The sequence below is a fragment of the Syngnathus scovelli genome, chromosome 6, assembly GCF_024217435.2.
Source record: "Syngnathus scovelli strain Florida chromosome 6, RoL_Ssco_1.2, whole genome shotgun sequence".
NCBI classification, from domain to species: domain Eukaryota; kingdom Metazoa; phylum Chordata; class Actinopteri; order Syngnathiformes; family Syngnathidae; genus Syngnathus; species Syngnathus scovelli.
Genome location: NC_090852.1, coordinates 14,910,078 through 14,936,528, shown reverse-complemented (window position 1 = coordinate 14,936,528; position 26,451 = coordinate 14,910,078). Strand labels below are relative to the sequence as shown.

The 26,451-nt window shown below is 41.6% G+C and overlaps 4 protein-coding genes across 5 annotated transcripts; 3 read left to right on the top strand and 1 right to left on the bottom strand.

The window, feature by feature from the left end:
- LOC125970754 (phosphatidylinositol N-acetylglucosaminyltransferase subunit Y) lies at window positions 1–547 on the top strand. Its single transcript, XM_049723357.2, has one exon. It carries the CDS (start codon window positions 158–160, stop codon window positions 368–370), a length of 213 nt encoding a protein of 70 aa, XP_049579314.1. The 5' UTR covers window positions 1–157; the 3' UTR covers window positions 371–547.
- Window positions 422–3,026, bottom strand: LOC125970751 (uncharacterized). Its single transcript, XM_049723353.1, has 3 exons — window positions 2,908–3,026; window positions 1,034–2,429; window positions 422–899 (listed from the first exon to the last, which is right to left on the bottom strand). The coding sequence occupies exons 1-3, from the start codon at window positions 2,979–2,981 to the stop codon at window positions 753–755; spliced, it is 1,617 nt and encodes a 538-aa protein (XP_049579310.1). The 5' UTR covers window positions 2,982–3,026; the 3' UTR covers window positions 422–752.
- A 2,767-nt stretch (window positions 3,027–5,793) lies between these two features.
- Window positions 5,794–6,221, top strand: pth1a (parathyroid hormone 1a). Its single transcript, XM_049723354.2, has 2 exons — window positions 5,794–5,876; window positions 5,951–6,221. The coding sequence occupies exons 1-2, from the start codon at window positions 5,794–5,796 to the stop codon at window positions 6,219–6,221; spliced, it is 354 nt and encodes a 117-aa protein (XP_049579311.1).
- A 424-nt stretch (window positions 6,222–6,645) lies between these two features.
- Window positions 6,646–19,981, top strand: LOC125970667 (BTB/POZ domain-containing protein 10). 2 transcript variants are annotated; one of them, XM_049723211.1, is made up of 8 exons: window positions 6,646–6,788; window positions 11,702–11,937; window positions 12,449–12,770; window positions 14,273–14,375; window positions 15,618–15,738; window positions 17,598–17,795; window positions 18,447–18,557; window positions 18,805–19,981. In XM_049723211.1, exons 2-8 carry the CDS (start codon window positions 11,757–11,759, stop codon window positions 19,236–19,238), a joined length of 1,470 nt encoding a protein of 489 aa, XP_049579168.1. In that variant the 5' UTR covers window positions 6,646–6,788; window positions 11,702–11,756; the 3' UTR covers window positions 19,239–19,981. The 2 variants fall into 2 exon arrangements, with proteins under 2 accessions (XP_049579168.1, XP_049579167.1); XM_049723210.1 differs by lacking the exon at window positions 6,646–6,788 and adding an exon at window positions 8,953–9,256.
- Window positions 19,982–26,451: the final 6,470 nt, after the last annotated feature.

Here is a 26,451-nt window from a genome sequence, read left to right as displayed (position 1 = left end):
CGGCATCGCTTATCCTATCGTCGACGGAATCCCTAACATGATCCCCCAGGAAGCCAGACTTCTACAGAAAGACTCAAACCCATCTGCCCAAGAATAGAATTGTTCACTTTGCATCCTCAACTAAACTTTATTGGTAGAGGTTCACACAATTGCAAGCATGTTTTCCTTGTCTATGATGGTAGGCTTGGTTCCCATCGTGTCCCTCTTTGGTTTATTCTACTCTGCCGCAGTGGATGAAAACTTTCCTCATGGCTGCACGAGTAGCAACAACTTGTGCTTCTACAGTCTCCTGCTGCCCATCACCATCCCTGTCTACGTCTTCTTCCACCTGTGGAGCTGGATAGGAATTAAGCTCTTCAGGCACAATTAAATTTTGATGTGGTGTTTAACAATGTTGTATAAATTAGTGACACGCTGCCCCTTGTTTGCCCTTGGTTTTATTTGTATTTTCGAAATGCAAATCACTAGTAGAAAATTCAGGTCAGAATGTTACTTACAGTAAAGATGACGTATTCTCTTAATGCAATAAACTGTACCAATAACATCACATTTTAACTTTCAACAATCAATGAGTAAACTTTCCTTTAAGATGACTTGCAAACTTCAGCCGATACTCTTGCCTGTTATTCAATCATTTCCAGAAGTAGAAAAAACAATTTCAGTTCAACCCAAACAACAAATTCTGTTTTCTGAAAGGTCAAGTGTAGTAAACAAATTATGGCAGTTGATTTTATGTGAATTTCTGATTAACCTCAACGTGTCTTCTTGCCTTTTATGTCTTTCTCACTTGCTCTGCTCTGAGAAAGTTTCATCAGAGGTGACTCGGGTCTGGGTGAATATCCGTCTCCTTTGGTCTTGAAGAAGAATGACTCGTTCAGCCTCATCTGCACTGGCCTTACCTGGCAAAGCAAACAAGGCATTATTGTAAATTCTGGATTGATGATAAACCTAAGGTGTAGTATTTAAATGGAGGAAATGCTATGTACAGAATATGAGCCTGAATGTCGGGGATGAGAATGTAGGTTGTAATCACCTGGTTCAGGTCAACCTTTTTGCTTTGGCCTGGCAGCTCATTGCAATCGCTGGATGTTGTCGTGTCGCCGGACTTGGGCTCCGACTCCGTCAGGGGACTCTGTGTGGTCTCTCCTTCCCTCTTCTCATTAACAACAACCCCTTCCTTCACCTCCAGGTCTTTCATGGCTGAACAACAGGATGAAGGCACGTTGAGCCCTTTGGCGGACAGTTTATTCTCACCCCATTTCTCATTCTCTTTGACTTCCCTTGAGGCCCACCTCCAGAGGTCTTTCCTAGCTCTTTGAGGCAAGCTCAGATCCAAAGGATTCTCGACATCAGAGACACCCGCCAGTCTTCGCTTTGTGGAGAAAGCGAAATAGGAAGAGAGTTCGGCAGTGAAGAAGTTTTCTGTCTGAGTGGCGGTGCAGGCCGTGGGTTTGAGGGGTATGTCGAGAGCGTGTGAAAAAGCCTGCTGAATTTCCTTGTGGTGATACTGCTTTGACTTTGCAACCTTTGGTGGTGACCTATCTGCTACGGCCATCTTGTCCATGTGGAGAGTCATCACATCAGGCTTTGAATAAAGAGGGCACAAGGGCGCCTCGGCCCCGATGGGGTTCGCTGGTTTGTTTTGGAATGAATAGTTCTTTTTTCGACTGTGTGATCTGTCCTTCTCCGCAGTCTTCTTTGCTGTCTTTTGTCGTTTCTTTTTTCTTGAAAGCTGACAAGAATCCTTGTCAAGGTATTTTATCTGGTCCAAATATTTGTCTGATATCTGGGTTTGTTGCGGCGAAGTTGTCGTGGCAGCTTTGTAGCTGTCTTCCCCACTGGTGTCTGAGGAGGATGATCTGAAGATCTTTTGGGTGATAAACAAGTCCTGGCTGTTGCTTTCCTCCCACTGGATGTTGTTATCTTGAAGTTGAGACTGATGCTGAGCTGTTTCGCTCACAAGAGGAGCCTTCTCACAATCTGTTTCAGCGGCTTTCTTAAACTCTGTACACTCTTTTGGGAACTTGGGATGTATAGAAGCAAAATTGGGACATTTGACACAAGCGGAGTCATGTGACAAATCGAACGCCACTTTCTTTTTTCTTTGGCCTTTTTTCTTGGTGTCCTGAATTGTGTGATGAGACTTCTCCTTCTTAATAGTGCTGCTACTTCTCAGTTGAGACATGACAGATTTCGATTCTGTTGTCACTGTAGCATCGCTGCTGTCAAATATACTTTTTAAATCCGGTTTCTTTTTCTTCTTCTTTTTCTTCTCTTTCTTGGATTGCTTTTTCTTCGGGATGATGCCATTTGAGTTTAAGGGTATGTCGTTTTTTCTTTCTGACCCAGTTTTGTCCTTTGTTTCCCGTTTCATTCTCCCAGGTGAAAGCAAGGACTCCCAAAAGCAGTCAATCTCATTCGACATGGCTCTATAAAACAGAAAGGAAAACCCAAGTTCATTGATTTGAACAAGAACAGAGGCTACAACATAATCATTAAAGAATATTACTATCAATTTGTTGAAGCACTGAATGATACAGCAACAAGTTAAGTTGCATCATGTTAATGTTTAATATCGCTTAACAGTACAATAAATGCATTAAGAAGAGGTTAACCACGGGTAGCAATAATGAGTCTACTTAAAAGGAAACGAAAGCATAAAATTAGTAAACTGCAGCGAACTTTCGGGGAATGATTCTGCACGCTGTTTAATTTAAAAACTTAAAACAAAAAAAAAACGAGAACTCCACGCAGGTTAGTCAACGCAATACTGTACGTAAAAGAGGGTCACGTTTCCCTGGTAAACGGTTTTCGAGATGTTTCTATTACTCTTCTGCAACGCATTCGTTTTACTAGCATCATTTGTCCATGTTATAATGTTTAAGGGTGTCAAAATGACTACTATACCTGAATATTTCGCAGAAAGTAAAATTGAAGTCAACATCAATAGGCACCGTCGATGCTGCTATCTGGTGTTGCATTCATGAACGTAAGGTAATTTACCCTTTTTAATCTGCTTGGTTTGTCCAATTTTCAACAGTATGTGTTGCTTCTTGTCTTGCAACTTGTGGAAATCTGCACACAAGTATGATTAATTATTCCACCAATAGTTGTAATTTCAAGCAGCTAGGGTAGGTGGCAGTGATGTATAGTGTGCATTTATGGTAAAATCACAGAGGTAAATCATGATCAAAGTCATCAAGTTATCCCACCAAATTGAAAATTGAAAATAATTGTCAAGGTTTGCAAATAAGGGCCATGTTTTGTGAGATTCGTGAAGAAGAATGCCCATTAAATGCTACTGGGATTAAAGAGAGAAGAGGTATTGTACATTTTTCATCATTTAAGTTTTGGCAGTATGTGCCGAGCTCAGAAAAATGTTGTGCTTTGTTTAGGTGTGCTTTGGGTTGTACATTTCGTGCACTCCAAGAATGCAGCAATGACATACCAAAGAGGCCTCTCTCTCTCTCTCTCTCTCTCTCTCTCTCTCTCTCTCTCTCTCTCTCTCTCTCTCTCTCTCTCTCTCTCTCTCTCTCTCTCATTCACTTTCTGTCTGCTGATTTTTGCTCATATGTTTTGTAAAATAATTTGTCAAAATCATCCTTTGATGATCTTGTGATATGCACAATCAGGGCGTAACAATAAATGTGATAGTCAAAAAAGATGATGATATAAAAGCAGAAAGCATTTGATCTCGATATAACCCTGGAAGTTTGAACATAAGTAAACAGTGGATTACTTTTTCAAGTGTGTATTTGCTTGGACAGTTGAAAGACTCAGTCCTTTATGCCTCCAATTAAACAGGAGACATGTTCTCCCCTTAAAATGGGATCATAGATTGTATGTTTTTAAATTGATGTTAGAAAAAAATAATTAAAAACAAAGGAATACAATTAAAATGCAAATTCCAGTCTATTTCTGGTGAGGTGAGAAATTTAGCCTCTCTTATGTGGTGTCTGGTGTCAAGTGAATCAACAGGGGGTTGCCTTTAGAAGAAGGGCAAGCCAGTGCTGTTCCAGGAAAAGCGGGAGTAATTAAACCCCTGTGATGCTCATGAACTCACTCACCGTTAAATATGACCCTTCAACTTAAATCGTAAATCCTGCAAATCACAAGATTAATTAATTAATTCACCAATCAATTTGATGTTCATTTTATAATGTGATACAAATTATTATAATCCATTTTTACAAAAAAAACAGATATACGGGCCACGTGTTAACACAACCTTTGTGTCATGACATTATCTCTCACTGCTTCGACTAATTTGAAAAAACTCATACCCTGGTGGGCTTCCTTCACTTTTTCTAAGCACATCTGTCATCCTTGAGATACTTGCTGAAAACAGAGTGCAGTGACACCTGAGCACAAAACCCCGATGGACATATTCCTGGTATTAAAAAAAAAATAGATCTATTAATACAAAAAGCATAAAACAATACTTTATTTACAATGATTCATTCTATCTTTCATAACCCTAAATAAAGTGTAGTATTATTCTTATTACGTGGCAAAATTTTGAGTGCAAATATCTTTGGACGGTGAGGTTATTTAAAACCATTAACATAAAACTATTTAGCATTAATATCATAACGATTATGTTGAGATGTATCATGTTTGACTTTAGTTATTGAGTATAAAAAGTAAACTTGATTTTAATTTGGCGAGAAAATGATAATAATGCAGTGGAATATGTTTTGTGTTGCCAATAAAATATGTGATGAGAGATTTGAAATGTGAAAATAACTTAAATGTTAGCTCTTTTCAACAAGAGATAAAACTATCTGAATCAGTTACACGATACACACAAACACACACACGCACACACACACATGGACACACTTATCACCGTTTATAAAGATCTACAGGATTACCGACTGACGCCACCAGCAAACAGCTCTATACTCTTTCATTCAGAAGATATTCTCTGACGTCAGATCAGTGTAAAAGCTCCTTTTTTGGGAAGCACACTCTTTAAACAATGCTAATTCTTGAGTAAAGACTCAATGTAACCAAGGAGACTTGCAAATGGTCAACGGCAGTCATAAATCTATCCAATTGTGGCAACTATTGTTGTGCGGAAGGTTAAGAGTCAGATAAAAAGGTCAGATGTGAACAAATTGAAATGGCAAGACCACGTGGGAGAAAAAGAAACAATTTTAACAGTATTGCAGAAGTTTAAGAATTTGTGTGACAAAATAAAATGCATGATTAATACATGAAAAAACATCACACAGTATCGTTACAAGTTAAGTTGGATGTTTGCCTCTCAAATGCATGCATTGCTATAAAAGATTGGAATTTTGGTCCTCAAGAGTTTGTGTCTTTGGTGTGTGGAGTGGTATTTGGGTTTGGTATGAGGAAGGTGAAAGAAGTCCAAAGCGAAAAGGAGGTGTTGTCATTCCTCTCCAGCCACCACCAGTGGTGTGACATCATCAGCGCTAATGACGACAAGTCATCAATGGCTGGCCCAACTGGCTATAAAAGCAACTCCAGTCCAGAGCTTATTTCATCAAGTGATAGCCAGCATCAACCCAACTAGAATTGAACTATGATTGTACTCGCCTAATACATTGAAGACTCAGGATAGGCCACATCAGGTATGTTGAACTCATTCTATCTAAGAAATGGGAATTTGCAATATCAGCATTTTTCTAAACTTCAGACCCAATCAGTCAGTCATTTTCATGTACTGTTTATAATATTACATACAGTGACATGCATTTGTGTGTGTTGATTTGTGATTTTTAACATGATCTTCCTTTTTAACAGGTCATCAAGTTATAGTTCATCATGAGAAGTTTTCAGTGGCAAGCCCTCTTCATCTCACTGTGCGTTTTGCACCTCCTCGTTGTCACCGAAGGGCGCCCCCTCAGGTAAGTGGTAGTAGCTTTAATTGCCCCGTTTCTAAATGTATTCGTACTCAAAATACAATATACATGTTGTCCAGGAAAAGGACAATAAGTGAGGTCCAGCTCATGCATAACCTCGGGGAGCACAGGGAGGTGCAAGAGCGCCGCGACTGGCTGCAGTTGAGGCTCCGGGGCATCCATACCGCCCCGCGCCGCAGCCAATTGGAGGCGGGCCGGACGAGGATGAGGTTGCTTCCCGACGAGCTGCCCGAATTAACCGGCCTGACAACGGAGGAACTCCAGGAAGCCATAAAAATATTTGAGAATCTCCTTAACGCCACGCAACCAGAGTCTGAGGATTTCACTTGACAGTCGGACCTTTATTGCAAGTTTTTTTATTCCCCTACTTGGATACTTCTCGATAAAAGTTATTTTTCTAAATATATGTGCTATTTTGTAGTTGTATTTATGAAATTGTTATTTAAGAACTGACTAATTTGTTCACTGAGGAGCAAAGACTTGAGTAGGCACTTTATTCTTGTTTTTTTTTTTCCATCTATTTATTTGCAAAATGAAAAACGAACAATGTTGTAATATTATCATTGCACGCACTGGCACTTGGAGATTGTTGTCAACATAAATCAAAATTTGCGTTTCAGCAAAATGTGTGCTTGTGTATGTATTTATTGTTTTAAAAATGCAGTTGGTCGTGTTTTATCGCGTCAAGGGAGGTTGGGGGGGGGGGGGTACAGAATGTCCAACGCGAGAAGTCATGAGTCGTCCGTGATGTCACGCGAGAGTTTAGCCCGGCAACAATAACAAAGAAGCCACAGGCGAATGTAGTCCATAGCAACCCAAGCTTAAAAACCAATCTAATTGACCAGAGGTGGTTTCTTACCCGGAATGAAAGTTCGCTTCTGGAATTTACACGTTAAGGTAAAGAAAATATTAACTTTTTACCCGACCTAACGTTAACAATTTAAAATGTCTGAGCAGGTAAGGCTTATGTGGAAAATCATGAAGCGGAAATATGTAGAAACCGGTATTGCCTTCAGAGGTTACTATGTTCAGTTATGTGGCTCAAAGTAATAAGAATACGTTTAAGAGTCTCCTTTTATATTTTGAGCACATTTTGTGACTGTGATGGGTTATACGTCACTTCTGGTGTTGCCGGAAGCGGTGTCCCGGCAGTACGTGAAAATTTAATCCATTCCTTCAATCAATGGCCTCTACAAGATGAGTCCGTGTACAAGACACATTTAAACATAGAAATTCATGATGATTATTATTATTTTAATACTTATTTTTGTTCAGGGTCATTGGAACTGTTTCTCTGCACTCAAAATAAACCAATAATCTCAGATCTTACATATAGGAAATGATCAGATAGATTTTTTTGTCATTTGCAAGTCAACTCGATCCTAAATGCTTCAAGTACAAAGTGACTTTGCACACAATCAATCTACTCTTAATATAAACCAATACCAAAATGAATACCAATTAAATTAGATGATCCAGCATCTCCAGCTGTCAACAGAAGTCCCACAACAACTTGCTTTTGCCAGTACGTGTGCAAGCCCTTACAGAAAAAAGTCGAAGAAAATAAAACGTGCATGCACAATTCTTTAAACCAGCAGATTATCTTTCCTGCACACACAAGGAAGGCAAATTTACTACTATAAATACTGTCAAGGGCATTATTTGAGGAGGCCTTGTTGCTTGTGTAAGGGTGGAGATGCACACGGTGCTTTTTGTTAATTGGTTGATTGAGAATTCCAAATTTGATTTATTTTCAATGTGAAACGTCAAACTAATAATTTAAATTGTCGGTTCCGATGAATAATGCAGTGCATTTTAAAGCTAGTCCTAATTGTTTTCTGCTTGAATTTCCACACATCCAGACAAGTTGACTGAAAAAGCTACTGTACATCTATTCAAGTTTGCTGCATGTAAAACCACTCCAATGGGGTTTTTGTTTGATGTCTGGCAAGAAGCCAGACTGGCCACCACTCATTTGCAGGACACATCGGCAAACATGCTTTTGGAATGTGGCTGTATAAAACCAAAGCAGGAACAGAGACACCATGCAAATAGCACACGAAAAAAGCACGAGTTGTGATTCTTAGCCAGAATCTTTTGAGTGTGTGGCAAACGTACTAACCACATGCTATGTCGTAGTGCCCTACTTGATTTACTGTACTCAGATTTTATGGTCCCCTATCCCATTTTGAGAATTTTAGAGTCTTGAGCAGCGATTGTCAACTGGACAAGGTGGGGCCCAAACAAGTCGTAAAAGGAAAGGCGATGCTCAGTTTACAGCAGTTCATGGCATTTCAAAGTGGTTTGTGGAGTGTGTGTGCATGTGGTTCTGCAACAGACAGAAATACAGCACGTAAGTCAACGCTCAACATCTGATGTCACACAACACTAGTAGACGGCACACATTACATAACTAACTGCGCGTAACGGTTCCGCTATACTAAATAACCATAAACGAAATACTCTCGGCAATAACATTTTAACATCAACATAGGAACTTTTCTAACAGTTTCTCCATTTTCTGTTATCTCTTCTCTTATTTTCTTCTCTTTTCTTTCTTACCACTATTTTTTATTTTTCCTCTTCGTGCTACCGCTATTTTTATTTTTATTATTCGTGACGGGGTTCGCTTTGGGCTGGGGAGTTAAGTTCAGCAGATATCTGGCGCCATCTAGCGTTGTGAATGGGTATAATGTCTAGACCCTGAATATAAGGCGACCTCCACTTTTTCAGTCTTATTTCAATGCAAAAAACACCGACTTATATTCGGGCCAATACGGTATATATTCCTACTCAGGACTTCCATATATAGAGTGTAAATTTTGTAACTGTAGATTCATTCATTCATTCATTCATTCATTCATTCATTCATTCGCTCGTTCATTAATTCGTTCGTTTGTTCATTCATTTATTTGTTTGTTTGTTTATTTATTAATGGAGTTGTCATTTTACTTCTTTCCGTCGGTGTTGAGATTTGATCAACATTTACAACACCGTTGCTTGCATAGAGACGTGGGCGTTTACGAGCGGCACCTGAAGGCAGCATTGCTGCGATTCAGTCAAGCACGCGGCCATTCACAGTTTAAGCTCTCTTCTGAGGCTCCGAATCACTCGTCGATGCACGCTATCCCTTTTCTTCATGTAGGACAGGTTTGAAGGTGTGGGACCAGGGGGTTGCGTTTTGCGTGAGCGCTTCAAATCAAGTTTGTGAAATGATGTCGATGAAGTTGCAAAGTAATGAGCAAGGATGCTGAAACTGACGGCAAGCCCGTTTTGTTCGGAGGAGCGCAAGGCTTTTGTGCCGCTGTCATCCCGTGTCTCATCCCTTGCTGCTTTGTCTACTCTTGGCCCGCTGATCGGGACCGGTAGGTCTGCTTGTTTTTAGCTTTGTCATTGACTTAACCGGTACTTTGCTTAGTCTCCTTTTGCCTTGCTTTTGGGTATTGTATCGTTAATCAGCGGGACTAGACTCGCACTGACTGCCACGTCTGACTTTTTAAAAAATATATACCCGTTTATGCATCTTAATCAATACAAATGTTTTATGCATCAAAATCATCTTTTGAAAGATTCCACATTTTTGATCATTGTGGTCAGCGATTTTTTTTTTTTTTACGTGTCTGTACAGTTTTATTGCTGGTGGTACTGCTTTTGTCCATCAGTCTGTGTCAGCAGCCACTAAATAATTGATGGGACCCTCACCCCCCGAGTCTTTTACCTCTTGCTTTTAATAGATAGCCACGACAGCCTGTATCTTTGTCATGGTTAAGTCGTTTTTGATATTAAGAATCTAACCCTTTACATCACCCCCACCCACGTGGCTCAAGGCCATTGACCTAGTCAGCAAGATGAGGTATAACTAAAAACAGAAAGGTATCTTCTGCTTTCTAACAGGAAGCTTTTTGAGAGCAACTGAACAGCAAGAGAAACCTTTCCTGCTATTCATGCACATATTTTAGTCAGAAGATGACAGAAGTATGACATACTGATATCACATCATCAGTTCCTTTGTTCACATCACCATATTGGTCTGGCTGCTCGGCTGTCTGCCAGCTTGGCTGATTTTGTTTTTATTATCCAATTTTGGCCAGCAATTACAATCTCCTCTGAGATTATCCTTCAATATTCAGGGTAGCAAGAGAGTGAGTGCATTTTCTGTTGTTGGGCACAGGAGGTTGTCTCATCTGTAAAATGTTACCTGCAGAGCCGTAATCTGTTGTTGTGACCCTTTTCTTCAAGGACGTTTCAAAAACCTAAAAAAAAAATGCTAATCATGGTATAATATTATATTTATTTGAATATTATTTCCCCGCTCCTATTGTATTGTGTTTACATATCTCAAGCATTACTAATCAGGAGCCAATCAACCTTGTCTGGATATTGTGTAGCAGAAAAGACACGAGTTGAACTCAAGATGGCATGCCAAATAATGTCTGGGTCTCCTTTTGTGATATGATGCACTAATGAGTCACCTTCTCCCTGACTCATAGAATTTGACATGTACTGCACCTATTTCTAATCTACCTGATACTGGAAAAGACATACTTGACAACTCGCAAAGAAAAGCATTGAATGCACATTTGAACAGATTTAGATTTTTGCCAATATACTATTATAGGTTGATAATACAATAATCCCTCGCTATATATTATGCTTCATTTATCGCGGCTTCAGTACATCGTGGGCCAAAAAATAAGAAAAAATTCAAAATAAAAATTCTAAATTGAGGAATTATGGCACGAAAGTTGCCCGCACGCCAGAAGGTTAGAAAAAAATAATAGAAATGCTCATAAAAGGTAAAGGCTACCAGACCATCTCCCAGCATCTTGATGTTTCTGTGGCTACAGTTGCATGTATTATTCAGAAATTTGAGATCAACGGGACTGTAGCTAACCTCGCTGTATGTGGCAGGAAAATAGATGAGACAAATGGAAGAGACAGGTAAGATGAATGGTAACAAAAGAGCTCAGAATAAGCACTAAAGAAATTAAAGGTGAACTCCAAGGTCAAGTTACATCAGGGTGTATTCACACCAGAAAAGTCATTTGGCCTGTTTGCTCCCATTACGCAGAAAAAGAAACCTGGAAATAGAGAAAAAGATGCATTTCCTACGTGCATATACTATATGCCGTTAGTCTGGCTGCAAAATACTCATTTTGAGTGTCAATGCAGTTTTGCGAAGATTTGTTTCAACATTTTGGAACAGTTTTAGTGAATACGGCAGCTTGTTAAGCTTAAAAAGTGACATGTATCCTGTATTTAATGCAGCTCAGCAGTGGTTTGTATTCAGACCTGTAGCGAACAGCACCGAGTCCGCTTTGCTAGCCTAGAAATCTTGACTTTACCAGAAAATTGAGTTTGGTGAGTGGTCGCATCAAGCACATGATTCCATTGTGTTTTACTTATTTTGAAGTTTTAGCCATACTATTGTTTCAGTACCGGTTTTGAAGTACTAGATGCAAGTAAAATGAAGTACCAATATTGGTATCATGACAATATTCATCACTGCATCTTAAGGTGTCGCTTTTGTTGATGTTCACATGAAACATCTATGGGTTCTTGCCGTGTTCTACTGCATTCCAAATATTATGAATATTCTTGATTTGCCGCAGTTCTGTGCTTTAGAGACTCAGTGACCTGTTTTCCGATACCACTTTCTGTTGGGGCATACATTTTTAATTATTTGTAATTCTGTCCTGCTTTGAACTCATGAAACAACATCAACCGAAACTTTTGAGTGTGTAATTGTGTGACTGATATAATAATATGCTATCAATGCTTTTTCATTCAACTCTATTGGTTTCTTACAGGCAGTGTGGTGTGTCAGTGTTGGACTGCGAGCAACAGCAGAGGTGGGCCGGAACCATGAGTCTGAATGGCGCTGGTGCCACCAGTGATGCGTCCGGCGGGGTGAGAGCAGCAAGTGAATGTTACCGGGAGCAGCGGCGGCGTTCCAGTGACCGTTCACGTGATTCGTCCCACGAGAGAGGAGAGAATCAGCTCACCCCCTGTATTCGGAATGTAACATCGCCCACTCGGCAGCATGGTGAATACACATTTTCATTAAGGAGTCCATTTGAATTGTAATTGCTATTTTCCCCCTCAATATTGCAATTTAGAATTAACATGAAATTACTTTTCTAAGGTCTTCTTACCATGCATTTTTAAACAAACACAAGAAGTGAATTCATCTGTATTACAATCAACGATGCTAGATCCATTACACGGTTTTATAGATTGGGTTTACTTTCAAATAAAGGCAAAAGAACCATGGCTTAGTATAAAAGATAGTTTATCTACTTTAATTAGAGTTATTTACTAAACACTTGGACTTGTGGTCTTTAAGCACCCACTATGTCAACTTCACAATATTCTACAAAGCACTGGTGTGCAATGCATGGATTGCACTTTAAGCACTGAATTTATCTAGACACTCTACCAACAAATAAATATTGCCCCACAGTGTCAGGTGTTAAGGCCGGATGTCCAAATGAATTTCTAGGTCCCACATTTATTCATGAACCAAACAAACGAGTTGTGCTATTTTTTTCCTTCAGACCGAGAACGTGGTGATGGCGGCTCATCCTCCAGATCCTCCAGTCCACGTCCCCCACGGGTTTCTCTTCCCTGTTCAAACATTGGAGGCACTCTGTTTGCAGGACACATGCCACGGTCCTTTGGTACTGCTGTCGGTGACCACCACCCCAAGACCCTCAGCCAAGGATCATGTGATATGATCTATGTGTATGACCTCAGCAGTAAAGAGGTTCATCGTGGGGGTCTGCGAGTCGGAGAGCGAGTGACTCTTATTGTGGATAATACGAGATTTGTGGTGGATCCGGCCATCTTCACAGCTCAACCCAACACCATGCTTGGCAGGTAGGTGTTTTAGTTGTTTCATGCGACCACATGGGTTGTGCAGCAAGTACATTCTGTGTTCACAGACAGAGGGAGAAGATTAAAACCAGAAGGGTGGAAGTGAGAGTTGGGACTTTGAATCTTGGTAGCAAAGGGAGAGAGCTGGCTGACATGATGGAGAGGAGAAAGGGAGACATATCATGTATGCAAGAAACTAAGTGGAAGGGAAGTAGAAGTGTGCAGGGTTCCTATTTTTAAGAATGTGAAAGAACTGCAGTAACTACCGTGGCATAAAATTGATCAGCCACAGCATGAAGTTATGGGGAAGAGTAATAAAAGTGAGGCTAAGAAAACAAGTGAAGATCTGTGAGCACCAATATAGTTTCATGCCGAGAAAGAACTACTGAGGCATTGTTTGCTCTGAGAATACTGATGGAGAGGTTTAGAGGGCAGAAGGAGTTACATTGTGTGTTTGTAGAGTTCGAGAAATTTTATGACCAGAGGAAGTTATTGTATGAGGAAGTCTGGACTTGCAGAGAATTATGTGATGGTAGTGGAGGACATGTACAAGGATAGTGTGACAGCGATGAGATGTGCGATAGGAATGAGAGATTCATTCAAAGTGGAGGTAGGATCATCTCTGAATCCTTTCTTGTTCGCAGTGGTGATGGACAGGTTGACAGATGAGAACAGGCAGGAATCTCCACGGACTATGATGTTTGCAGATGACATCGTGATCTGGAGTGAGAGTAGAGAGCAGGTTGAGTCAAGCCTCGAGAGATGGCGCTACACTCTGGAGAGCGGGGAAATGAAAGTCAGTAGAAGCATGACTGAGGACGTGTGTGAATGAGAGTGAGCCTGGTGGAATAGTGCAGTTATAACCGGTGTAGTGTAGAGGTGTTCAAGTACATGAGTTTAAAAACTTAAATCGATTAATTGACAGCAAAGTGATTATCACATTATTTGCCTTGTATTTTAATAGTCAAGGAACCGTTTAGTAAATACATTTTTTAACTATAGATTGTCTAAATCTTCTGATTTCAGGCTTTGACAAGTAGTGATTTTCTGATTTCTCTAGTCTTCATGGGAGCAGACTGATTCATCTTTTATGTTTAATCCAAATAAGACACCTGCTTTTGCTTTGTAAAAAATAAATAACCATCAATCTTTGTGTGATATTGCTTCACTGTTGTTTAGTTGATTCTTAACTGCTAAACAATGCCAAATAAATAAGAATATTTGGTCAATAAGCACTAATCAGGGAAAAATATGTTTTATATACACTGTAATGAAATGGTGTCTGATTATTGGATTAATTGATGAAATAATCGATATACTAATCGATCAAAATTAGTATGTATGTGTGTCCATGATGGTCCATATACAAATATCACAAAAACAATGTGTGATTTCCATTTGTTCATTGGAGTAGCCATTGTGGGGGTTTCTTTCATTTACAGAGACAGTTTTGTCAGTGTGTATTGATTTCAAAAGCTTTGTTTTTCTTCCACATCTCTTTTCAGGATGTTTGGCTCAGGGCGAGACAACAATTTCACTAGGCCCAATGAAAAAGGAGAATTTGAAGTCGCTGATGGTATCAGCTCCACTGTGTTTAGAGCAATTTTGGTAAGAACTCCCTGACAGTTTTACACTTGATGGATTTTCCTTTTGTCCTTTTCTCAATTGTTACATCCCTTTTCTTATGCCCATTATCCCTCCTCGGTCAAACTTGTCTTCCTCCCCTCTCCTGCTTTAATTCAGTGACTGTCCACTGTTGCGTTATACCTACAGGAGTTTTAATGACACTCTAAATGGAAATATATAAACATTGCAATTATACGCATATCATCATGTAACAAATTGTTCGATACTATTGTCAATGTGCGCGTCAAGAACCCCAACCTGGTTCACCAGATGACCTGGCTTAAAAACCAAAACAATTACACATTGTATATTTAAAACAACTATACAGATTACACTAAGTTAATGCCAACATGTGATGGGAAACGCCATAAGCACACAAGCTAACAATTAGCATTTATGTGGCAATGTTATGACTCTTCAAATAACAGATATCTAAAAACAAACGGTGCAGCAACACAGGTAAACTAATATTATAATATATAGTATATTATTGTATACTTATATATTGCATATATTGTTTATCTTCTTCGAAGAACCACCTATATTATTGCTCTATTGCAGGGATTGAGACTTTACTCGTCCTTTTTAAGTGTCCAGTTCCCAGAAATGTGTATTAATTGAGGACAGGAAGAAAAAAATATGGGTTTCTTTGTTTTTTTTTATTTTTTAGAAAAAGGTAAATTACCATCCTCTGTCAACATGTTTATGGCTAAAATAACGGGCGAGCATAACCTGATGTAGCAACAGGACTGAACGTCAACTGATTTCAATTAAAATGGTGGTCTAACAGTTCTTCTGATGCATATAATGAAGAGGCAATTGGATGAAGTAGGAATGTTATCAAGATGGTTTCCTTCGTAGTCGACGGCAATTCCTCTAACATTTTAGACAGGCTGCAGGCAGGCATGAAGAGGTGGGAAAGTGCAGCAGGGAGTGTGACGACAGCAGCTTTCTCCTCTTCACCCATTATATCCGCCTCCCACCCTCAGTCTCCCTCTTTACTGCCTATGATGCTGCCAGATTTTTACGTTGGTCAGCACTCCACCCCCCTGCCCCCATCTATTTCCCACACACATTCTCTCGCTCCCTCCCCTTCTGCCTCTGTGAGTGAAGCAGCAGCATCAATAATGGCGTCTTGTTTCCCATCCTCCATGTGTGTCTGTGAGTGAACGCCCGCCTCTCTGCTCACTTCTTCACTTGTGTGCATGACGCTGAAAATGGCAGGATTACTACAAATCGGGGATAATCCGCTGCCCTGACGGCATTTCCATTCCTGAGCTGAGGGAGGCATGTGACTACCTGTGTATCTCCTTCGACTACAGCACCATCAAATGCAGAGACCTCAGTGAGTACTAGGCACTGTTCACACTGTGTGCAACTGCATGCACGCTAATGTTCAACTTGCTTTTGTTGATGTGCCGCTTTTGGTAAGTGCCATTGCCATCTTCGATGAATGCATTTGATTTATCTTGGCTCTACAGCGCCTGACTTTACAAACACATTTGCATGAATGTTGTAATGAACATCACTACTTGAATCTGCCGTCCGAACAGCAAGTTAATACGTAGTATAGTACGGTGTTTCTGTTGCCGTTTGACATGCACTCGTGTTTAGACTTTGTGCGTCCTTGTTTGGCAGCGTGTGGGAGGGACAGCTTCTACTCATGGCTTCTCCTGTGTGTCTATGCGTGTGTGTTGGTGGTCTAACTAGGTCATGATTAGCTGGGAGATTTACAGCGGTTTATTATAAGGCACAGCAGAAACCCACATGAGCAGGTCCGATTCTCAAAGCACCATTCTATTTGAATGAACTTTCTGCTCATTAGTATTACATTAAGCGCCGTTAATGGAACATCTATCAGATCAGGTTAGATATCTGATGGAAATGTTAATCCAGTCAACACTGAATTATACACAGAAATGAGTCTTACATAATACTGTGGAATCGTGATCCCAAAGTGTCAGACTTTAGTTCATTGAAATGACCCAGTGAGTATTTGGCACGATCTATACTGGCGAGAAGTCAAACAGGCAACAGTTATAACATGTTCTCAATAACTCAACATCATCCAACTCTACTGTCCTCCTCTGTGTGGAACAACATCATGTAACTCCTTTTTTTTTTTTTTTTCCGATCAATAATAAACAGCTGAAATTGACAGGGAAGTACTAATCCTTGTCAAATTGTATGACGATTCAAATGGGTTCAAATTTAAATGCATCTGTTCATTCCCCACTGTGTCACTCTGGAGAATGAATTGAAATCATTCAATTTGGATGCAGAAATAATGCAGGAAAATGACAACATTGCATATGCCGTATGATAATGAAATTCTAGCACACTGCCCTGTTTACACTTCAGACTAGGATTCAAAATGTTCTTCCCAGTGTACAGTTGTCACTGAACATAAGCAAAATATATGAGCATTAATAAAAACCTAAATATCGAGTACCCCAGCAAAATAGTCTTGTAGTGGTTCTGCTATTCAGTTAGATACAAATACATTGACATTTCACTTAAGCTTCAAATGCAACTCTATTTTCTTGAAAGTTAAAAGCATTTTTGATTCTCTACAGAAAGATCCTTACTTACTTCAAATTTAAAGGTTCATCTATTGAAGATCAGTGTCTAATTTAAAACCCAATTTGAGACTGATGGCTCCAGATAAGGCTCTCAGTCAACAAGGTGGGTTGTATGAGATCTAAAACCATAAAAAGAAAAATTCACTGAGATTTAAATAATTCAGTGACATCCAGGCTTTTATTCTGTCTAGGCAGGACATAATTGGTCTGAAGGAGAATGCTTCCTTTTTGCTCAGTGAGACATAAATTTGACTGTCATCCACATAGCAGTGGAAGGAGAAATTAACCAGTGTCTCACCGTGTGGCCCTACATACAATTTTAATTACTATAAATGTATTATTATCAATCATTTAAAATATTTCGTAAAATATTTAAGCTTTATTTGTATTTTATTTTGCTATATTTTACAGTCTGTAGCCAGGTTGGCATTCCAAGTGAGAATCTATTCTCAATTGTCTTCCTTCTAAATTTCCTTCTAAAATACTGAGGAAAAAATATATTTGTGTTCATCACTGCCTCAAAAACATGATATCAAAATAAATACAACTAGACTGTTTGTCTGTCTCTGTGTCGAGTTTTGAAACATGTTATTGCCAAACATTTCATTTGTTGTCCCCTTAGGTGCCCTGATGCATGAGTTGTCAAACGACGGGGCCAGGCGTCAGTTTGAGTGTTACCTTGAGGAGATGGTGCTACCGCTGATGGTGGCCAGCGCACAGAGCGGAGAGAGAGAGTGCCACGTTGTGGTGCTGACCGATGATGATGTGGTGGACTGGGATGAAGAGTACCCTCCGCAAATGGGAGAGGAGTACTCTCAGAGTAAGACTTGATTTGTTGAATAATTCTATGAACAATTTATATTAGACCAAACAACCAAACAAAAACTTTATTGTTTTAAAGACAAGCCAGGCCCGTACTGTACTTGTGCTTTAGCTGCTTGCCCTTCCTGGTCTTTTCTAGAACCATCCTTTGAATACCTTTAATCGCTTGAAAACTTGGACAGACTTTTTCATGCTATTGAATTGAAAAAGGTGTGTCCACATTTTTGAGTGGCACTCAGTGCCTGCATGTGCATGTTGGTTTTTACAGTGTGGTTCGGAAAGGAGTGGAAATTGTAGCGTATCTTGTGAAACGATATTATCATGGTATTTTGCAATGGTAAAAATAATGTGATACGCTGAAGAAAATAAGCTACAATTTATTACTATATGTAAATAAAGAAAAACATTGTTAAATTCACATACTCTTTATCAAATAACATCTTTTGAACATACGCTTTTTTGTAGTATTTCCATCAGTTAAAATTCTAATGTAACAGATAAATTGTTTAAGCTAATCTTTGGAAGAGACGTGAGTCCCCCATGTAGGCTTCTCTAAGCTTTTAATCATAAATGAAAGAACATATTTACTCATCAGTCTTTAGATTTTATGATCAAAATGACTTATAAGTGTCTCTTTGTAAATTAACAGTTATCTACAGCACCAAACTGTACCGCTTCTTCAAATACATTGAAAACCGAGACGTGGCCAAGTCGGTGTTGAAGGACAGAGGACTGAAAAAGATCCGATTGGGAATAGAAGGTATTTTTCTAATGATGTTTTACATACAATGCAAAGCAACCTTTTAAGGTTAGTTTTAAATTTATCTATTTTCAAATTAATATATGGCCGTAAAAAATTGTCGGGAATTATTGTTTACTTAATTACACAATAGTGACCTTAATCTGCTCCAAAAACAAATTAAAACTAGTTGAATCGAAAAACCAAACAACAAAATGAAAGAAAAAACTATAATGAAAAATTACAAACTATTATATTCCTGCTCCAGGCTACCCGACCTACAAAGAAAAGGTCAAGCGGCGCCCCGGGGGTCGTCCAGAGGTCATCTACAACTACGTCCAGCGCCCTTTCATCCGCATGTCGTGGGAAAAGGAAGAAGGCAAAAGCCGTCACGTGGACTTCCAGTGCGTCAAGTCCAAGTCCACCACCAACTTGGCCGCCGCTGCCGCAGACATCCCCCAGGACCAGCTAGTGGTCATGCACCCCCCACGTCCGCAGGTGGACGAGCTGGACGTGCCCCCGCAGCCAAATGCACACGAGCCTTCCCAACTGCTGCCGTCGGGCGTGGAGGGCGCGGCCTTTCAGCGAGTTCAGGACAACCAAAACCTGGTCGCTCACGTTGTGACACCTGGCAACCCGCAACACACTCAGGCAACTTACCGCTACGAGGCCGACCCAGACCCGCCCTCGCCCTCTGCATGACACCCGCCCATACTACAATACTGTCACTTTTTCCGCAGGATTTGCACCATGAGCCTTCTCAGTGTGCTCTGCGAGTGTGCTCCTTGTCCTCACTACTAGTACATGGACATCCAGATGTGCTAAGATCACACAATGAACAAGTTGATACAATGGCATAAGAAATTCCCTCATTGCAGTAGAAAGCAGGCCAAGTTACATCACCTCGTTGATGCTTTTGTTCAGATGTTAGAAGCACTGTGCCACAGTAAAGCACACACTGGCCTTGATAAGCAACGCACCTCTTCTACCCTCTTGTGGCTATTGCCTTGTCATATCTTGGCTGCGGCTTTCGCCCAACAACCCCCCCCCCTACACTGGGCTCACCCACCTTTTGTTACGTTTAGAGTCTGAGTGCCAAAAGCCCCAATGATCGTGAGCAGCAAGGGGGGCCCCATTTCAACCCCTTACACTGAGTGCCAAGCAGGGAAGAAATGGGTACCATTGTTATAGTCACTGGTATGACTCGGCAGGGGTTTGAACCCACCACCTCCCAAACACAGGGCGGGCACTCTCCTCTTCGGCCACTGAGCTGGTAAACACGTGTATCGTAGTATAACACTTACAGTCGTTTTTAAATAACGTGTATACCTATATACGCCTAAATATTGTTATCCAATATATCTACTGCAATTTCACATTAGATTGCTGGTTTGAAATTTGCTTTTAATATTATTATTTTTAATAAACATTTATGTTCAAACTTGTCTGGCGTCTTATTCCTTGTTTTTATATTGGCCAATTAAAACATAAAAATCAGACATTTGGTTAACTGCTTTATATGACAATATGTGTAGGTACACTACACGAGGTTAAAAAAAAAAAAAGAGAATAAATAAATAAAGGGTTAACACCAAAAGCATTTCCTCGCACCTGGGATCGAACCAAGCTCTTGCCGAGCAAGAGACCGTGTCACTAACCAGTGGGCTATTTCGACCGGCAGTGTACAATAGCTTGCGCTGTTTTGTACGAGCGATGTGTATTCCAGTTCTTTTAAGTGAACTGAATCTTTAGAATCGGTTCACTCAAAATATTTGTTCAAAAGAATCGTTCACCAAATCGTTCGCTACACTTTCTTATTTATTTATTTTATTATTATTTTTTACCTCGTGTAGTGTACCAAAATATCCCATAATTATCTGGCTAAATAATTGTGACTAATTTAAAACTATTCTACTTGTTAATACCTACAAAATAACATATTCTAACCGGAGATTGCATTGACCTAATTTTCACATGGTCCTTGTTTACATTTTGCATTTGACACTGACAGCTGTCAAGTGCCACGTTAGGGCTCTTCTTGTGTAAGTTTTATTTGTTATGGGTTTTCTTTTGTAAGTTTAACTTTGGGTACTTCGAAAGTGCCATTTTAAATTGTACTTTGCTAGGTGTTCGTGTACACAACGTGTTGTGATGACATCTGCTGTGGAGTCTTCAGATCTAGTCGCTTGTGAGCTGCTCCATAAAACCATACATGTTCCACCCACTGACAGCAACGCTTCCATGGGGTAGTGGTTAGTGCTCTGGGCTTTCACCCCAGCGACCTGGGTTCGATTCTCAGTGGGACCAAAAAGATTTTTTTATCTTCTGCTGTGGCGTCTTCACTGAGCTAGTCGCTTGTGAGCTGCTCCATAAAACCATACATGTTCCATGCACTACGAGCAAGGCTTCCATGGGGTAGTGGTTAGTGCTCTGGGCTTTCACCCCAGCGACCCGGGTTCAAATCTCAGTAGGACCACAAAGATTTTTTATCTTCTGCTGTGGAGTCTTCACTGATCTAGTCGCTTGTGAGCTGATCCATAAAACCATTCATGTTCCATGCACTGAGAGCAAGGCTTCCATAGGGTAGTGGTTAGTTCTCTGGGCTTCCACCCCAGCGACCCGGGTTCGAATCTCAGTGGGACCCAAAACTTTTCACTGATCTAGTCGCTTGTGAGCTGCTCCATAAAACCATACATGTTCCATGGCCTGAGAGCAAGGCTTCCATAGGGTAGTGGTTAGTTATCTGGGCTTTCGCCCCAGCGACCCGGGTTCGAATCTCAGTGGGACCAAAAAGATTTTGTTATCTTCTGCTGTGGAGTCTTCACTGATCTAGTCGCTTGTGAGCTGCTCCATAAAACCATACATGTTCCATGGCCTGAGAGCAAGGCTTCCATAGGGTAGTGGTTAGTGCCCAGCGACCTGGGTTCGAATCTCAGTGGGACCAAAATATTGCTTTGCAACACAGTTGCTAGTGTAACCATATAACGATACACTTCCTTCAAGCTTTAGGTTTAAAGTTAGGGTTAGAGCTAGGGTTAGAGCTAGGGTTGGGGTTAGGGCTAGGGTTAAAGCTAGGGTTAGAGCTAGGGTTGGGGTTAGGGTTAGAGCTAGGGTTATGGCTAGGGTTAGAGCTTGGGTTAGGGTTAGAGCTAGGGTTAGTGTTGGGGTTAGAGCTTGGGTTAAGGTTAGAGCTAGGGTTAGGGTTAGAGGTAGGGTTAGGGTTAGAGCTAGGGTTAGGGCTAGGGTTAGGGTTAGAGCTAAGGTTAGGGTTAGAGCTAGGGTTAGGGTTAAAGCTAGGGTTAGGATTAGAGCTCGGGTTAGGGTTAGAGCTAGGGTTAGAGCTAGGGTTAGGGTTGGGGTTAGAGCTAGGGTTAGGGTTTGAGCTAGGGTTAGGGTTAGAGCTAGGGTTAGGGCTAGGGTTAGAGGTAGGGTTAGGGTTAGAGCTAGGGTTAGAGTTAGTGCGAGGGTTAGGGTTAGAGCTAGGCTTAGGGTTTGAGCTAGGGTTAGGGCTAGGGTTAGAGGTAGGGTTAGGGTTAGAGCTAGGGTTAGAGTTAGAGCTAGGGTAAGGGTTAGAGCTAGGGTTAGGGTTAGAGCTTGGGTTAGGGTTAGAGCTAGGGTTAGGGCTAGGGTTAGGGTTTGAGCTAGGGTTAGATCTAGGGTTAGGGTTAGAGCTAGGGTTAGGGTTAAAGCTAGGGTTAGAGCTCGGGTTAGGGTTAGAGCTAGGGTTAGGGCTAGGGTTAGGGTTAGAGCTAGGGTTAGATCTAGGGTTAGGGTTAGAGCTAGGGTTAGGGTTGGAGCTAGGGTTAGGGCTAGGGTTAGAGTTAGTGCGAGGGTTAGGGTTAGAGCTAGGGTTAGGGCTAGGGTTAGGGCTAGGGTTAGGGTTAGAGCTAGGGTTAGGGTTAGAGCTTGGGTTAGGGTTAGAGCTAGGGTTAGGGTTAGGGCTAGGGTTAGGGTTTGAGCTAGGGTTAGATCTAGGGTTAGGGTTAGAGCTAGGGTTAGGGTTAAAGCTAGGGTTAGAGCTCGGGTTAGGGTTAGAGCTAGGGTTAGGGCTAGGGTTAGGGTTAGAGCTAGGGTTAGATCTAGGGTTAGGGTTAGAGCTAGGGTTAGGGTTAGAGCTAGGGTTAGGGCTAGGGTTAGAGTTAGTGCGAGGGTTAGGGTTAGGGTTAGAGCTAGGGTTAGGGTTAGAGCTAGGGTTAGGGCTAGGGTTAGGGCTAGGGTTAGGGTTAGAGCTAGGGTTAGGGCTAGGGTTAGAGTTAGTGCGAGGGTTAGGGTTAGAGCTAGGCTTAGGGTTAGGGTTAGAGTTAGAGCTAGGGTTAGAGCTAAGGTTAGGGTTAGAGCTAAGGTTAGGGTTAGAGCTAGGGTTAGGGTTAAAGCTAGGGTTAGGATTAGAGCTCGGGTTAGGGTTAGAGCTAGGGTTAGGGTTAGAGCTAGGGTTAGGGTTGGGGTTAGAGCTAGAGTTAGGGTTAGAGCTAGGGTTAGGGTTTGAGATAGGGTTAGGGCTAGGGTTAGAGGTAGGGTTAGGGTTAGAGCTAGGGTTAGAGTTAGAGCTAGGGTAAGGGTTAGAGCTAGGGTTAGGGTTAGAGCTTGGGTTAGGGTTAGAGCTAGGGTTAGGGTTAGGGCTAGGGTTAGGGTTTGAGCTAGGGTTAGGGTTAGAGCTAGGGTTAGGGTTAAAGCTAGGGTTAGAGCTCGGGTTAGGGTTAGAGCTAGGGTTAGGGTTAGGGCTAGGGTTAGGGTTAGAGCTAGGGTTAGGGTTAGGGCTAGGGTTAGGGTTAGAGCTAGGGTTAGGGTTAGAGCTAGGGTTAGGGTTAGGGTTAGAGCTAGGGTTAGGGTTAGAGCTAGGGTTAGGGTTTGAGCTAGGGTTAGGGTTAGAGCTAGGGTTAGGGTTAAAGCTAGGGTTAGAGCTCGGGTTAGGGTTAGAGCTAGGGTTAGGGTTAGAGCTAGGGTTAGACCTAGGGTTAGGGTTAGGGCTAGGGTTAGAGCTAGGGTTAGATCTAGGGTTAGGGTTAGAGCTAGGGTTAGGGTTAGGGTTAGAGCTAGGGTTAGGGTTAGGGTTAGAGCTAGGGTTAGGGTTAGACTAGGGTTAGGGTTAGAGCTAGGGTTAGGGTTTGAGCTAGGGTTAGAGCTAGGGTTAGGGTTAAAGCTAGGGTTGGAGCTCGGGTTAGGGTTAGAGCTAGGGTTAGGGTTAGGGTTAGAGCTAGAGTTAGACCTAGGGTTAGGGTTAGAGCTAGGGTTAGGGTTAGAGCTAGGGTTAGAGCTAGGGTTAGGGTTAGGCTTGGAGCTAGGGTTAGACCTAGGGTTAGGGTTAGAGCTAGGGTTAGGGTTAGAGGTAGGGTTAGGGTTAGAGCTAGGGTTAGAGTTAGTGCGAGGGTTAGGGTTAGAGCTTGGGTTAGGGTTAGAGCTAGGGTTAGGCTTAGAACTAGGGTTAGACCTAGGGTTAGGGTTAGGGTTAGGGTTAGAGCTAGGGTTAGAGTTAGAGCTAGGGTTAGGGTTAGAGCTAGGGTTAGGGTTAGAGCTAGGGTTAGGGTTAGAGCTTGGGTTAGGGTTAGAGCTAGGGTTAGGGTTGGGGTTAAAGCTAGGGTTAGGGTTAGAGCTTGGGTTAGGGTTAGAGCTAGGGTTAGGGTTAGAGCTAGGGTTAGACCTAGGGTTAGGGCTAGGGTTAGGGTTAGAGGTAGGGTTAGGGTTAGAGCTAGGGTTAGAGTTAGTGCGAGGGTTAGGGTTAGAGCTAGGGTTAGAGCTAGGCTTAGGGTTAGGGTTAGAGTTAGAGCTAGGGTTAGGGTTAGAGCTAGGGTTAGGGCTTGGGTTAGGGTTAGAGCTAGGGTTAGGGCTTGGGCTAGGGTTAGAGCTAGGGTTAGGATTAGGGTTAGGGTTAGGGTTAGGGTTAGGGTTAGAGCTAGGCTTAGGGTTAGGGTTAGGGTTAGAGTTAGAGTTAGAGCTAGGGTTAGGGTTAGGGTTAGAGCTAGGGTTAGGGTTAGGGCTTGGGTTAGGGTTAGAGCTAGGGTTAGGGTTAGAGCTAGGGTTAGGGTTAGGGCTTGGGTTAGGGTTAGAGCTAGGGTTAGGGTTAGAGCTAGGGTTAGGGTTTGAGCTAGGGTTAGAGCTAGGGTTAGGGTTAGAGCTAGGGTTAGAGCTGGGGTTAGGGTTAGAGCTAGGTTTAGGTTTAGAGCTGGGGTTAGGGTTAGAGCTAGGGTTAGGATTAGGGTTCGTTTTTTTTTTTGTTTTTTTTTTTTGTTTTTCAAAAAAAACTACCGTGTATGGTAGTTTTTTTTTTAAACTACCATTTTTTTTTTTTTAAAAATGAAAACGCTTTATTTTTGGAAAAAAAATGGGTAGTTTAAAAAAAAAACTACCATACACGGTAGTTTTTTTTTAAACTACCATTTTTTTTTTTTTAAAAATGAAAACGCTTTATTTTTGGAAAAAAAAAAAAACTACCATACACGGTAGTTTTTTTTTAAACTACCATTTTTTTTAAAAAAAATGAAAACGCTTTATTTTTGGAAAAAAAAAAAAACTACCATACATGGTAGTTTAAAAAAAAACTACCATACACGGTAGTTTTTTTGAAAAAAAAAAAAAAAAAAAAAAAAAAAAAACGAACCCTAATCCTAACCATAGCTCTAACCCTAACCCCAGCTCTAAACCTAAACCTAGCCCTAACCCCAGCTCTAACCCTAACCCTAGCTCTAACCCTAACCCTAGCTCTAACCCTAGCTCAAACCCTAACCCTAGCTCTAAACCTAACCCTAGCTCTAACCCTAACCCAAGCCCTAACCCTAACCCTAACCCTAGCTCTAACCCTAACCCTAGCTCTAACTCTAACTCTAACTCTAACTCTAACTCTAACCCTAACCCTAACCCTAGCTCAAACCCTAACCCTAACCCTAGCTCTAACCCTAACCCAAGCCCTAACCCTAACCCTAGCTCTAACCCTAACCCTAGCTCTAACCCTAACCCTAAGCCTCACACTAAATCTAACCCTAGCTCTAACCCTAACCCTACCTCTAACCCTAGCCCTAACCCTAGCTCTAACCCTAACTCTAGCTCTAACCCTAACCCTAGCTCAAACCCTAACCCTAACCCTAACCCTAGGTCTAACCCTAGCTCTAAACCTAACCCTAGCTCTATTCCTAGCTCTAACCCTAACCCTCGCACTAACTCTAACCCTAGCTCTAACCCTAACCCTAACCCTACCTCTAACCCTAGCCCTAACCCTAGCTCTAACCCTAGGTCTAACCCTAGCTCTAAGCCTAACCCTAGCTCTAACCCTAACCCAAGCTCTAACCCTAACCCTAGCTCTAACCCCAACCCTAGCTCTAACCCTAACCCAAGCTCTAACCCCAACCCTAACCCTAGCTCTAACCCTAACCCTAGCTCTAACCCTAGCTCAAACCCTAGCCCGAGCTCTAACCCTAACCCTAGCTCTAACCCTAGCTCAAAACCTAACCCTAGCTCTCACCCTAACCCTAGGTCTAACCCTAGCTCTAAGCCTAACCCTAGCTCTATTCCTAGCTCTAACCCTAACCCTCGCACTAACTCTAACCCTAGCTCTAACCCTAACCCTACCTCTAACCCTAGCCCTAACCCTAGCTCTAACCCTAGGTCTAACCCTAGCTCTAAGCCTAACCCTAGCTCTAACCCAAGCTCTAACCCTAACCCTAGCTCTAACCCCAACCCTAGCTCTAACCCTAACCCTAGCTCTAACCCCAACCCTAACCCTAGCTCTAACCCTAACCCTAGCCCGAGCCCTAACCCTAGCTCTAACCCTAACCCTAGCTCAAACCCTAGCCCGAGCTCTAACCCTAACCCTAGCTCTAACCCTAACCCTAGCTCAAAACCTAACCCTAGCTCTAACCCTAACCCTAGCTCAAAACCTAACCCTAGCTCTAACCCTAACCCTAGCTCTAACCCTAGCTCTAAG